The 14,107-nt window shown below is 44.2% G+C and overlaps 1 protein-coding gene across 1 annotated transcript; it reads right to left on the bottom strand.

Moving 5' to 3' along the window:
- Nucleotides 1–12,070: 12,070 nt before the first annotated feature.
- LOC136506083 (scarecrow-like protein 3) lies at nt 12,071–13,637 on the bottom strand. The gene has a single exon (XM_066501208.1). The coding sequence runs from the start codon at nt 13,607–13,609 to the stop codon at nt 12,071–12,073; it is 1,539 nt and encodes a 512-aa protein (XP_066357305.1). The 5' UTR covers nt 13,610–13,637.
- Nucleotides 13,638–14,107: the final 470 nt, after the last annotated feature.

Below are 14,107 nucleotides of genomic sequence, written 5' to 3' on the forward strand. Positions count from 1 at the left end.
AAGAAGTAGTAATGATAGATGAAAGTGATAATGAAGGCGGTAATATTTCCGGAATGGATACCGAGCCTGAAGTTTGAAGTGCTCAGGGAAAGGAGTAGAGTTGTGTAATAGAAGATCTAGTTAAGCTAGTAGTCTTGTTTAGATGTGTTTCCTGAAGATTTACCCGGTCTACCACCTGATAGGGATGTACAGTTTAATATAGAGTTACAACCTGGAACAGCTCCGATTTCTCGGAGAGCTTATAGAATGCCACCTAAGGAATTGGCCGAGTTGAAGGCTCAGTTACAAGAATTAATTGAGAAGGGGTTTATCCAACCTAGTTCCTCACCTTGGGGATGTCCGGCAATTTTTGTGAAAAAAAAAGATGAGACCCTGAGGTTATGTGTTGACTATCGTCCGTTGAATGAAGTGACCATCAAGAATAAGTATCCATTACCTCGGATAGATTTGCTTTTTGATCAGTTGGCCGGAGCCAAAGTTTTCTCCAAGATAGATTTGAGATCAGGGTATCACCAAATTAAGATAAAGCCTGAAGATATTCCTAAAACGGCATTTACCACAAGATACGGATTATATGAATACTTGGTGATGTCTTTTGGTTTGACAAATGCTCCCGCTCATTTCATGTATCTGATGAACTCAGTATTCATGCCTGAGTTAGACAAGTTTGTAGTGGTATTTATAGATGATATACTAGTATATTCCAAGAATAAGACAGAACATGCAGAACACCTCAGAATTGTTCTAACTCGTTTAAGAGAACATCAATTGTATGCCAAGTTCAGCAAGTGTGATTTTTGGCTTAAGGAAGTGCAATTTCTTGGACATGTCTTGTCAGCCGAAGGAGTTGCAGTTGATCCTAGCAAAGTGAGGGATGTGCTTGATTGGAAACCGCCAACCACAGTTCATCAAGTTCAGAGTTTTCTTGGATTGGCGGGGTATTACCGTCGGTTTATTCCAGATTTCTCAAAAATATCAAAGTCCATAACTGAATTATTGAAGAACCAAGTCAAGTTTGTCTGGTCATCAGATTGTGAAGAGGCTTTCCAGACTTTGAAAAGGCTGTTGACTACTGCACCAGTATTAGCCCAACCTGATATCGAGAAGCCGTTTGACGTCTACTGTGATGCTTCAGGTATTGGTATTGGATGTGTGTTGATGCAAGAAGGCCGAGTCATTGCCTATGCGTCTAGGCAACTTAAGCAACATGAAGAACACTATCCTACTCATGATTTGGAGTTAGTAGCTGTGGTTCATGCTCTGAAGATTTGGCGGCATTACCTGCTTGGTAATACGTGCCATATGTATACAGACCACAAGAGCTTAAAGTATATCTTTACTCAGTCAGAGTTGAACATGCGACAAAGAAGATGGTTAGAACTAATTAAGGATTACGATTTGGAAGTACATTATCACCCTGGTAAAGCAAATGTAGTTGCAGATGCCCTCAGTCGCAAAAGTTGTTGCAATTGTTTGATAGTGAGAACAATGAGTTTGAATTTATGTCAAGAAATGGAAAAGTTGAATGCAGAAGTAATTCAACAAGGAAGTTTGACCAACATAATTGTTGAAGCTACTATTCGAGATCAAGTTATTGCTGCTCAAAAGGAAAACAAGGGTGTAGCCCATATCAAGGAAAAAGTCAAGAATGGAAAAGCGGAATGTTTTAGTATAGATGATGAAGATGTGTTATGGTTCAAGGATCGCCTGGTGGTACCAAAAGTTCCTGAGTTACGGCAGTCAATTCTAGATGAGGCACATGCTATTAGGTTATCTATCCATCCGGGAAGCAACAAGATGTACCATGATTTGAAGCAAAGATTCTGGTGGACTAAAATGAAAATAGAAATTGCTAGATATATAGCAAAGTGTGATACTTGTCAAAAGGTGAAAGCTATACATTTGAGGTCTGCTGGTGAATTACAACCATTACCTATTCCATCTTGGAAGTGGGAGGACATAAGTATGGACTTTATTGTTGGCCTACCCAAGACATCAAAGGGATTTAACTCAGTATGGGTTATTGTAGATCGACTCACTAAGTCAGCACATTTTCTTCCAGTCAAGACAATATATCCTACGATCCAATATGCCAAGATGTATTTGGCAAGAATCATGAGTCTCCATGGAGTACCCAAAACCATAGTGTCAGATAGGGGTACACAGTTTGTCTCCAGCTTTTGGAAACACTTACATGCTTCGTTAGGTACCAAACTTCTGTATAGTACAGCTTATCATCCGCAGACTGATGGATAGACTGAAAGAGTTAATCAAGTACTTGAAGACATATTAAGATGTTGTGTCCTTAACTATTCCAATAAGTAGGATGAGTGCTTACCTTTGGCTGAGTTCTCATACAACAATAGTTATCAGGAAAGCATTAGAATGGCTCCATTTGAAGCACTCTATGGTCGTAGATGCAGAACATCATTGAGTTGGTCTGAGCCAGGAGAGAGAAGATTCTTTGGAGTTGACCTTGTAAAAGAAATAGAAGACAAGGTTAGGCAAATACAGAGTAATCTGAAGATAGCTCAGTCCCGCCAAAAGAGTTATGCGGATAGACGACGGAGACCATTGGTATTCAACAAAGGAGATTTTGTATATCTGAAAGTATCACCAATGAAGGGAGTTAACCGTTTTGGTGTTAAAGGAAAGTTGGCACCCCGATACATTGGACCATATCAAATTTTGGAGAGGTATGGAAAAGTGGCATATCGCTTGAAATTACCTGAACATCTCACAGCTGTGCATGATGTGTTCCATGTTTCTCAATTGAAGAAGTGTCTCCGAGTGCCTGAACAGAATGTTGAAGTTGAAGGAGTAGAATTAGAACCGGATTTAACTTATTCCGAATATCCTATCCGAGTGCTGGATCAGACAGATCGTGTTACTCGAAGACGGACAATCAAGTTCTATAAAATACAATGGAATCAACATTCAGAAGAGGAAGCTACTTGGGAATCAGAAGATTACTTGTTAGAAAAGTTTCTAGAGTTTCTAGCGTCAATATAGAATAGAGTAATGTTAGTTGAGTTCGGTTGTACAAGTTGTGTTTTGAATAAGACCCTCAGTTGTTTTATGGAAAAGTTCTGGATATTTTTGGATTGACACATTTCCTTTTTCCATTACTTACTCTATGGCTTTGAATCTCGGGGCGAGATTTCTTTTAGGGGGAAAGATTGTAACACCTCGGGTGTTTAAAATACTAAAACCTGACATGTCATCATATGCATTGCAAAGCATTTGGCATTTGGTGAAAACTTTGAGATGCATACACTAAAACAAGTTTATATTCATGTGGTATGTGTTGAATTGTATTGTTTGACTTAAATTCAAAGTTTGTTTGGATTTTGAATTTTTCAAGAAAACCCCGCTTTTCAGCATTTAAATCCTACCCTGAAAATCCATTTCAAAATCTAAGCATAATTTGGGGTTGATCCCAAAAGCAAAAGTGTAGAGCTTGGCAAGTTATACAAAGTTTGTTTTTGGAGTTTTTCAAGTTGTTTAGAAAAATTTTGAGTAATTTGTGAATTTTGACGAATGGCAAACTTGTAATTTCTGTGAACAGTGTTCACCATCTAAGCTACATTGCCGTCAGACCTTCTTCGGCGTTCCAGGCGCGTCGTGGCTGTCCTTGATGTCGCGCTGGCACGGAAACGGCTCCGTCGTGGCTTCCTTGAGCTTCTGCGCCGTGCTATAAGTACCAAGACGCCGTCATCGTCGTTTTTCTTCTTCCTTTGTTTTCACCACCGCCGTTGCCATCTCGGTAAAGGCCGTCCTAGTTCCGTCTTTTCCTTGCGAATCCAGCCAGCTAACATTGGTCGCCGGAAATTGCCAAGAATCCGCTGTCCACGTCTTTCTTCCTCACGGTCGGCAACTTCATCGCCGCGGGCGTGTCATTGTGGTCAGAGCCCTCCGGTGAGCCGTTGTCTGTAATCAGTGTACTTACGGCTTCGTTTCGATGCTGTAGTACTTAATCTGTTGTTGTCTACTCATTTTGATCACTGCAGTCGCCGGTTCTCCCTCACCGACGATCTTTGCTCCGCCGTGATCACCGTAGTCGTCGTCACGCATCTCCGTTGCTCCTCCGACCCTGCTCGTTGCTCAGTCATGTTCGGGGTGAGGTGCTGAACCCTTCTGTGCTTAGTGTTTAACCTCTATCGTGCTTGTGTCACCAGTGTAGTGTGGTCGTACCATCGTGCCGCCATGGTCATAGCTGTGCTCGGTCCAGTATGGAATTGGAGTGGTGTATCAGCTAGTGTAGTGGTCGGATAGTTCACCGTAGTGGTCGGATAGTTCACCGTAGTGGTCGGATAGTTCACCGTAGTGGTCGGATAGTTCACCGTAGTGGTTGGATAGTTCACCGTAGTGGTCGGATAGTTCACCGTAGTGGTCGGATAGTTCACCGTAGTGGTTGGATAGTTCACCGTAGTGGTCGGATAGTTCACTGTAGTGGTCGGATAGTTCATCGTAGTGGTCGGAGAGTTCATCGTAGTGGTCGGATAGTTCACCGTAGTGGTTGGATAGTTCACTGTAGTGGTCGGATAGTTCACCGTAGTGGTCGGATAGTTCACCGTAGTGGTCGGAGAGTTCACCGTAGTGGTCGGATAGTTCACCGTAGTGGTCGGAGAGTTCACCAAAGTAATCGGTGCTAGCGTGGTCACATCAGTTACGAATATGGTTTGGTTAGTTTGGTTTGTAACTGTACTGCGAAGGAAAATTGTATCCAATTTATTAATTTTTGCATCCATCTTCGAGCATCATGTTTCATATTCCGCATCATGTTAAACATGGCAATGTTACTACGTGTAGTAAACGAAGGTGAACACGTGGTAGTTAATCAAGTTGCGGAGGAGGTTGATCTGTCTGTTGAGGTCGGATCGAATACTTGTGTGACGCCGCAGGAACTAGACTTTTCCGTCAACGAAGGCAAGCCCCGGATGCATACAACCCTACCTTGTGTTTTACAAATAAATTTCGCTTTTGCTTTCCGTTACTGCATTAAGTGATTAAGAGTTAAGTAAGAGCCTAATTGGTGCATTACCACCCTTGTTATTCCATATTTACCATATTACCAGTTTTAAACTCGTATATGCCTAGTTTTGCTTAGCTATGCATAGAACAATGAAAGTCGGGCGATTACCTGTCACCTGCAAGTTTTAAATGGAACATTGGTTAATTATGTCAGCATGTGATATGGGAATGTGGAGTAATAAATCTAGACCGGGCGGACTCGGTGTGTGTGAGCCACAAGACATGGAGGTCTTGTGAGCGGGATCTTTCCGCCTGTGTTGATTAAGGCACGTCCGTTGTTGAATTGCATGAGGTGAGAATTTGTAGTACTAACCACATACTTCGGTAAGCCTTAACTTGGCGATTCTATTACGAGAATGGCTACTTGCGCACTGGGAGTGGAGAGATGGCGGGAATAGCATGTACCCTCGTGGCTGGAATGTGGCCGGATTTGAGGTGTGCTTTATTCTCGGGTGGCGCGGACCCGTTCTTGCTTTAGAGGATCCGAGGGTAGGTTGATATATGTGAGTCGGGGACCTGCATATGTCGTGTGGTCTGGAAGTCCCAGCTGGGTTTATAATCGGTTCGAATCGTCGTTGCTCCTCGGTTATGGAGACTCAACTCACTGTTCATCATCGTAGAATTAATAACTGGAACTTGAGAATGGTTGATGAAGGTGTTGGATATGAAGTTTCATGATCTCATTACGGATCGTGTCATCTTTGTATATGATTTTATGAAGTTTAAATTGTTGAAATAAAGAATTTTGTCAAAGAGCTTTTACGCAAAATAACTTTGATTATTGCTAAAACCATACCTTGAATCCCTGAGCCTGCATTCCTGAGTTATCAGTTCTTATTTCGGTTAAGTCTTGTTGAGTACTTTTGTACTCAGGGTTCGTTGACCCTTGTTGCAGGTGAGCCTCATGAGCAGATCTGTTTTGGATCGTGCTGCATGACAGGTGTACCTTGTGATGACGTTGAGAAGTAAATGTGTGGCCCTTGGGCAGGGCAATCTCCTTGTGTGTTTTGTATTATATTATAATGCCACTCCACTATTTCATTTTGTAATAAACATCGAACCTAGTTGTGAGGTTTGAAACCACTGTTTTGTAAATTATGTTATCGTAAGACTTCCGCTGTTTTTACTCTGGTGTAGATATTTGAATAAATGTTGTAATACTGCAATGACTCTGTAATGTGATCCTGCTCGGAAATCGTGGATGATTCGGGGTTCCCCGAGGACACCCGACAGACTTCTTAAGTTACTAGGAACATATGCATTGTTGTCAAAGGTCGTTGGACAGTGACAAGTGTATGTGGGTCCTATAATTTAGGAGGTTCTGCCACAGGTTGACCACATTTCCCCACCAATTTAGATGGGATCGCTCTAAATGTTTACTTTTGTGTCCTTTTTTGTGTATTTATATGGTATTTAGGCAGTCTAAATAGCATATTTGAACTATGCAGGATAAAGAAAACAGAGGTTACTCAGCTTAGTAATGTTGGGTTCTGCAGTCCAGTGAACACCCATTACTTTCAGGTACTTCTTCCTATTACTACATCTTCCTCTGTCCTTTCCCTCTACACACAGGCATTCCTTTTTGCAAAGTTTCATGCAGCGTCTTATTACACCTGTGTTCTCCTGCAGAAACAACCTTTGTTAGGATTTTACCTTTTTAGAGGATCGTTTATCTTTCTTGTGTTGCCCTTGATCAGTTTACAGAGATTACTGAATTCATTGGGTTTAAATTTCCCAGCCGAATAAAGACTCCCTACTTTTAGGTACTTTTGCCAGTCTTCCTCTATGTTTGATGTGCTGCTTTCTCGCGCTTTTTTTTGCAAGAGTAAGTTGCCTATGTTAAACTTTACCAAACCGGGAAAGGCGTTCCTTTTTTGTCTGTGTCGGTTTGTAGCAATTGGAGCCAGGATATTAAAAAGGCAACACATTCTCCTCAACTCAAGAACAAGGTCATGCTTCCTGCAAAACAGGTGTAGCACTACCTGTAGCACATGCCTATGTGCTGCTCTTTCCTTTTACACCGCTATTAATCTAAACTGCTTTGCAGTCCACATGAGTCTTTTTTATTTGTGTCAACTAAGTTCAAACCCTCTTGTACTGGTTTGATAGTCAAAGTCAGGACTCAGGATTATCTTGTTCTTATGGCGTTTGATCTACAGTTTGTCCTGAAACTGGAACCTGAATGTTGATCTTATTAGAGGTTGATATTTCCTTTTTCAACTTCCTATATAAGAAAAAAGATCAGTCGCTATTAATTTATGTTTTCACAACACCTGAACAGCCTATGCACTGTTTGCTAGGGACATATTGCAGCGTTTGCATTCCTTGCCATGAGATTTGTACAAAATGTTTTCAGGACAACAAGTGCATTTTTGTTTCGTCATCCTAAGAAAACATTTCCCGCAGCGGTTATTACCTTGGCTTATATTGACTGTTCCTTTTCCTTTTTTCTATGATCAGATCTGAATGATAGTTGGGTCCTTGTGTGGTTACTCATTTTAGTTTGTACTGTCTATTCCCTATCAACTGTAACACTTTGAATTTTCAGGTCTAAAATATTATGCCTTCATGGGTTCCAAAAATTGGTCTCACTTCTGACACTGAAGGAGCTCTCAGATGTCCAGCAAGTGAATTAAGTATACACACTGACCTCTATGAAATTACACCTAAAAGACAAAACAGATACATGATTCAGTTTTAAACCGATTTGTATGGCACGGCCCTACTCTATCGGTTGTCATTTTCGGGATCATTTCATCGGAAACATGCAAGTGACTGTCTTTGTGAATCTTGGACTGATTTGGTTGCAGATACATTGATATGGCTGCACCCTTGTGTCCGAAATGTGCTTTGAAGGCTTTCCTCTTGGACCCAGCAATGTGGGGAGGTACAATCGTGTACACTGTACCAACGATAGCTATTCTCTTGTGAATTGCCATGTCATATTTTCCCACTTTTGCAAACTTATCTATGCATTATTGCACTAGAGCTGTAATACTCTTCGCTTCTCCTGGTTTGGATAATGCGAATTAGAGAAGGCAATGATGAGAGAAAGTTTGTTTACCTGTAGCATATTAAGAGAGTGCCTACCAGTTTGAAGCAATTTAGAAATGTTAAAAACCTTGCAAGGATTATGTAAGATAGCTACCACGGCAAACTCCATGTTTCGTATAATATATGCTCGCTGTTGTGTTCTTCATCGTTTGTTTCTAAGAAAACAGTATCTCATCATCGTTGATAATTACAGCTGTCAGTTAGGTGATATTTGTTATTTATCAGCATTGTGCCATTTCCCAGATAGATTTTCGGCCATTTCTCGCGTGCATGGGCACGCGCAAATCACTAATGAAGGATACGTGAAAAGGCCTGCTTGTTCTCTGAAAATCTAGATGACATTGACAGGATAAATGTGTTTACCTGACAATGACGCAAAAAAAAAAAATTGGTACAAAATCAATCGACCGCCAGATAATCAAAGAAAAAAAAACTCAATCTCAGTTTTTTTCCCATAGACGACTGCAGGTGTGTTTAGACGCATGTGTATGTCGTGCATGACTGCAGCGGTGGTGGCAGCTGGGAAGAACTTGTTCGGCTGAGCAACGAGCCGACTTGTTTGGTTTATTTTTTTAACCAAAATAATATTTTTCTCTCAGAACGAATCAGCATAACAAGTGTTTTTCAGCATAAAACAGTATTTTTTAAGTCCAGCCGAACAAACGTGAAATCTGCACGCAGCACCAAATTCCCTCGGTCCCGATATATAAGTCGTTGTAGCACTCAACAAGGTACATCATTTATTGTCTGAACCTAGCTGTGTACACACTCCGATGCTTGCTCTCTCTACTGAACCTGGACGTTTTGAACCAGCGCGAGAACGACATAAATTGTGGGACAGAGGGAGTACACTTGTATGTAATAAATACTAACGCAACGAAATTACCGCAGAAAAGAATGGGTTGAGCGCTGGTCCGGCCTCGCAACTTCACTTGAATTTCAGGTCCGTCCAAGTCCAAGTGTCCAACACCGCAAGGCTGCACCTGCACGTCCTGTGTCTGTGTGTCTCCACGTGCAAGCCAAATGCTCAAGCTATCGCCCTCGTTGACTGCTGCCACCACCCCCTGGTGCTTGTACACTGTGCACGAGTCAGCCACTCGATCGTTTTCACTTTTCTCGGTGACAAACACCAGACGCCAAGAAGCAGCCTTTTTTCCACCAACTTTTCGTCAACTTTCCAGTTTCAACAAAAGTGTAATCCGACGACAAAAAGTGCACGACATAAATCACCATGGTCCATGGGACGTGCGCTTTTGAATGACGTACTCCCTCCATCGTTTTAGTAGTAATTATTGAAAACAAAGCTTATTAGGAATTTAGGATTATTTGAGAAAACCTTCGATGGATCGAGGTATGCTTTTGCTTTTTTTTATTAACTAGCAAACGGACAACGGAATATACATCTTATTGTGTTGTCACCTGAACACGATTTGTGACTCGAACATTTATATAATGCATGGTTGCATCATTTGTTTTAATATGTATTAAGTTGGACTCTATACCGTCGCTTGGCATGTCTTTGGAATTGGCTTCAAATCGCTAGACTCGAGTTGTTTTAACTCGTATGGGCACACATCATGATTTTGAGTCACATACAAGACATGGATGATGTGAGGATAGTTTTGGAAGTAAAAACAAAACATAAGATGAAAAAAAAAACTGTTGTTTAGTTTTAACTAGCAAACGTGCCGTCAACTATGTTGACATCTTATATGATCTTGTTCAAATAAGCATGATCAACTATGCTGGCAGCCACACCATGGACATCATGATATGACCTCTACCACAAAGTAGACCATGGGCATCATATATAATAATTTTGTTTGCCTTAGAAATTAGGGGAGGGGGCGTGTGCCCCTGCTCCTCCGCCCATGCTTACCTTTATGTAGAGTGAGTTTTGGATCTATATATAGCATACTTTTTAAATATGTTATATGTATTTTCTTACAGGTTGTACCATGTCTCGTCTTTGGAAGCCTTCCAAGAAATAATCCAAATCGTAAGGAGATTGCCATATTTCTTGGTTACGACGGACCCTATCGTATGCTATAGATTTGGCCAATAGTAAGGAGATTGCCATATTTTTTATTACGACAGACCCTATCGTCAATAATCAATAACCCTAAAAAGATATATATGACCTCCGAGGTAAATATAACGAGTCGATATTACCTATATTGTTGATATTCCTTTGTCTCATGCCTGCTTCCCCTCACAACAGAAATTTACATTTCTAGCTCCGCCACTTGTTAGAGGTATATTTATTTTAACTAGTTGTTGATGACAAAAGCTACACTTTTCTTTTTTTACTTTTTCTAATAGGAATTACTAAGATTTCTGGTAACACCTCAAAATTTATTAACAATGGCGAGTTCTCTCGGTTGAGGTTGAAGGGTGGGGTTGCCGGGTGGAAATTGAACAGCTAGTTCTACAAAGCACAGGGCTTTAGTAGGCATAATAGGACAGGTGGTGGGTGAAGCAATGAGGCGGGGGTGATTGTGCATGCCTAGAAGAGGAGGCGTGAGGTGTCACAGAAGGTTGAAGACGATTTGAACAGGCCACTTAAAATTAAAAGATGCGAAAATACATGCGTGTTTGGTAAATAGCATCTTTTTTCTCTCTCAAAAGAACGGTGAAAGAAGTTTACTTTGTAGTAGTAAATATTATTAGAAGGAGAGAAATGATCGAGTTTAGTTTAGGAGGGAAACCGGGTTTAAGAAACGTACACCTATATGAGTAAAAAACCACACACACAACTTGGTTCATGAATCACACAGCTAGGACGTGTACATCGACCATCTGTACACAACTTCCTACCCTATAACTAGGAGGTACGTAGCTGTACCCCTAAACATCTTCGGTAATATCATTTCCCCTAAAATGGAGATGAGAGCATAATGGACTCGTGGACGAGAGGCAGGTGGTGGTTTAAGCAAGGAGACGGGGGCGAGCACATCTAGAAGAGGCGTGAGATGGCACATAAGGTTGAGGGCAATTTCAACATGGTTTGATCTAGATCGGATAGCCGCCAAGCGTCACCAGAAAAAGATGCAAAAATACGCGCGTGCTTGACAAATAGCAATTTTTTTCAAAAGAACATAAAACATTTTTACTTTCCATAAATACTATTAGAAGATGAGAAACGTGTTTTGTTTATGAGGGAAATGGGATCTAAAAAATCGTATATCTATGAGAAAAAAAACATGCAAAACTTGGATTCATAAACCCACAACTAAGAGGAATACACCGACCATCTCAAGATAACTTCGACCCACCGACCCTTTAACCAGGAAGGTACATGGTCACATCTCTAAACAACTTCGGTACAAATAGCATTTCTCTTTTAAAATTGCATCCTATATTTTAGGTGCCTAAATTTTAAAATGATTAATTTCAAACAACACTCATGTACAATAATCAACTAGTATAGAAGTAAATTGTTACATTTGTGATTTGTATTTGTCTTTTGTATCATTAAATTTTTGTCCTTATCTGATTATATAAACAATTATAAATTGTTAATTGTCCTTGTGCCATCACAGATCAGATTTTATTGGGTTTATAGTTTTATCTAACTTTTTTTAAAATTTTTGGAACAAAAAATTATAGATTATGCCTACATAAATTACAACGAACTAAAACTATAATTTTAATATAAAATATATGCAACAACTGTCGTCTAAAAGGAAGCTAAAATTCAAGCACCTAAAGTTTAGCAAGTCGCCTTATGATTGTGGAGGAGAGACGATCAATTTGTTTCTACAACGAGAAGTGGCGTCGGCGATATGCAAACCAATAGCAAACTCCAAACAACAGTCAAATAATTTTCAAGGGAGCACGCCGTAATTGTATGGACGACAACGCAAACATGGCACGATCGTCGAGAGATGCTGTACATACATACATACAGTTTAGTAGACACGTGCCTTCATTCATGCAGTGCAGCACCTGCGATGCCCATGGCCTAACCGAGCTCAGCTAGCTAGGTGTGCCGGCACGACGGCGCCGCCGGCCTCCAGGCGGAGACGGAGTAGAGAGGCTTGCGGTGCCAGCAGAAGAAGAAGGCCTCGCCGCGGGCGTCGTGCGCCACCTGGTACGCGTAGTCCTCGCCGCCCCACCCGCAGCTCTGCAGCAGCTTCCTCGCCTCCATCATGCCGGCGTAGCTGAGCTTGACGCGCTCCATCCCGGCGGCCTCCATCCGGCGCACCCACTGCGCCAGCCGCTCGTGCCGCTCCTTCCGCTCCGCGCCCTCCCGCGCCACCACGCCGCGGATCTCCTCCCCGAGCACCAGCCGCTCGGCGCGCGCCCGCTCCCCCGCGCACCGGTGCGCCTGCGCCGCCGACGCGCGCTCCAGGCAGTCGAACAGCGACGCGTAGTAGTTGAGCGCCTCCTCGAACCGCTCCAGGAACGTCGCCGCGTTGTGGTTCGCCTCCGGCTCCGCCACCACCATGATCTTCGGCGACAGCGCCCGCACCGCGCGCAGGAAGCTGCCCTGCTTTGCCTTTTCCCTCTGCTGCTGCTGCTGTTGCTGCTGAGCCGGCGACAGTGACGACGACTGCGGCGACATGGAGAGCACCGCCGATGAGTCCGGGCTCAGCTGCAGCCGCGTGTTGATCTCCCGCTCCAGCAGCTCGCCGAAGCTGCTTGGGCTGGACCGCGCGATGATCTGCACAGGGGTCAGGCAGCTGCTGCCCGGGACATGCCTGCTCCTGCCACCGGCGTCATCGACCGCCAGGAGGCGATGCAGCTGCCCGACCACGCTGACGGCCAGCGCCTCGCCGGACCGCACGCGGAGGACGTGCCGGAGCGCGTTGATGTCCAGCTCCTCCAGCCTCGACTCCACGCCGCTGAACTGGAACGGGATGTCGAGCGCCTCCGCCTCCTTGGCGAGCACGGCGGCCATGTTGGCCAAGAACTCCCTGCCGTCGTGCACGGCCGTGACGCGGAGGTGCGGTGGCCCCCCACGGCGGCAGCGGAAGGCGTGGAACAGCGCGATCCACTGCACCGGGTTGGCGGCGGGGCCGGAGAGGTCGACGACGTGCACGAACCTCTCGCCTTCCATCGCCTCCAGGATGGCGTGGTTGGTGGTCAGGTACGCCAGCTTCATGAACGGCAGCACGTCGAAGAGGTGCCGCCGCGCGGCGGGCACCAGGTGCGCCTCCGCGGAGTTGCCCCCCGTGGACAGCAGCGCCCGTGACAGGCCGGGGACCAGGTTCAGCAGCTTTCGCGCCAGCGCGTCGGCGAAGACGGCGGCGAGCCGCTGCAGCGTGTGCGGCGCGTCCAGGGACGCCAGCTGCGTGATCTGCTCCAGGTAGAAGTTGGCGCGGTCGAAGGCGCCCGCCGCCACCTCCGCTGCGCACTGGTACAGCAGGTTGATGAGGCGCAGGCCCTGCTGGTCGTGGCTCAGCTCCTGCACCCACGACGACCCGAGCCCGCCATGCCCGTGCGGCGACGGCGTGTACAGCGACGACGCCGGCGACGACGTCGCCGACGACAGCGTGTCCTCCTGGAACATCTCCATGTCCAGACCGCTGAGCGATCGAAATCATCACCAAGCTTTCAGCTTTGGACGGACGGACGGGGCTTCTGGTCAATGGATCGCTGTGCTGGATATGAAGGCGATCGAGCACGCCATTGTTGGGCTTGGATCTTGGTATAGCGACAAATGTTGCAATGCAAGCCTGCTGCAGGGTCTCCAGTTCATACGTTCCTAGGTGGTGACCTTGGGGTGCAGAAGCCGACAAGGCAGAAATTGTATGCATGTGCGGCAAGGGATAAGCTATGTCGTCTGCATCTCGGTGGAATAACTAAGCTGCTTGGAGATATTCGCTTGGAACTTATCTGCAGCGTTTTGGATCAGCAGGTACCAGACAATTTTGCGATCAATTCAATCCCTCCAGGCTTTGCTGCAGGCGTACTATGCAGAATATATACAAAATTGCATAGCTAGTGTCTGATTGATACAAAAATGTTTGATAGGCAACTCTAAGCTATATGGAGATATGTATTTGTTTTCCAT

The sequence above is a fragment of the Miscanthus floridulus genome, chromosome 14 (assembly GCF_019320115.1).
Source record: "Miscanthus floridulus cultivar M001 chromosome 14, ASM1932011v1, whole genome shotgun sequence".
NCBI lineage: Eukaryota > Viridiplantae > Streptophyta > Magnoliopsida > Poales > Poaceae > Miscanthus > Miscanthus floridulus.

What these genes read in the sequence shown, in the direction of transcription:
- LOC136506083 (XM_066501208.1), bottom strand. Translation starts at nt 13,609, where the DNA reads ATGGAGATGTTCCAGGAGGACACGCTGTCGTCGGCGACGTCGTCGCCG.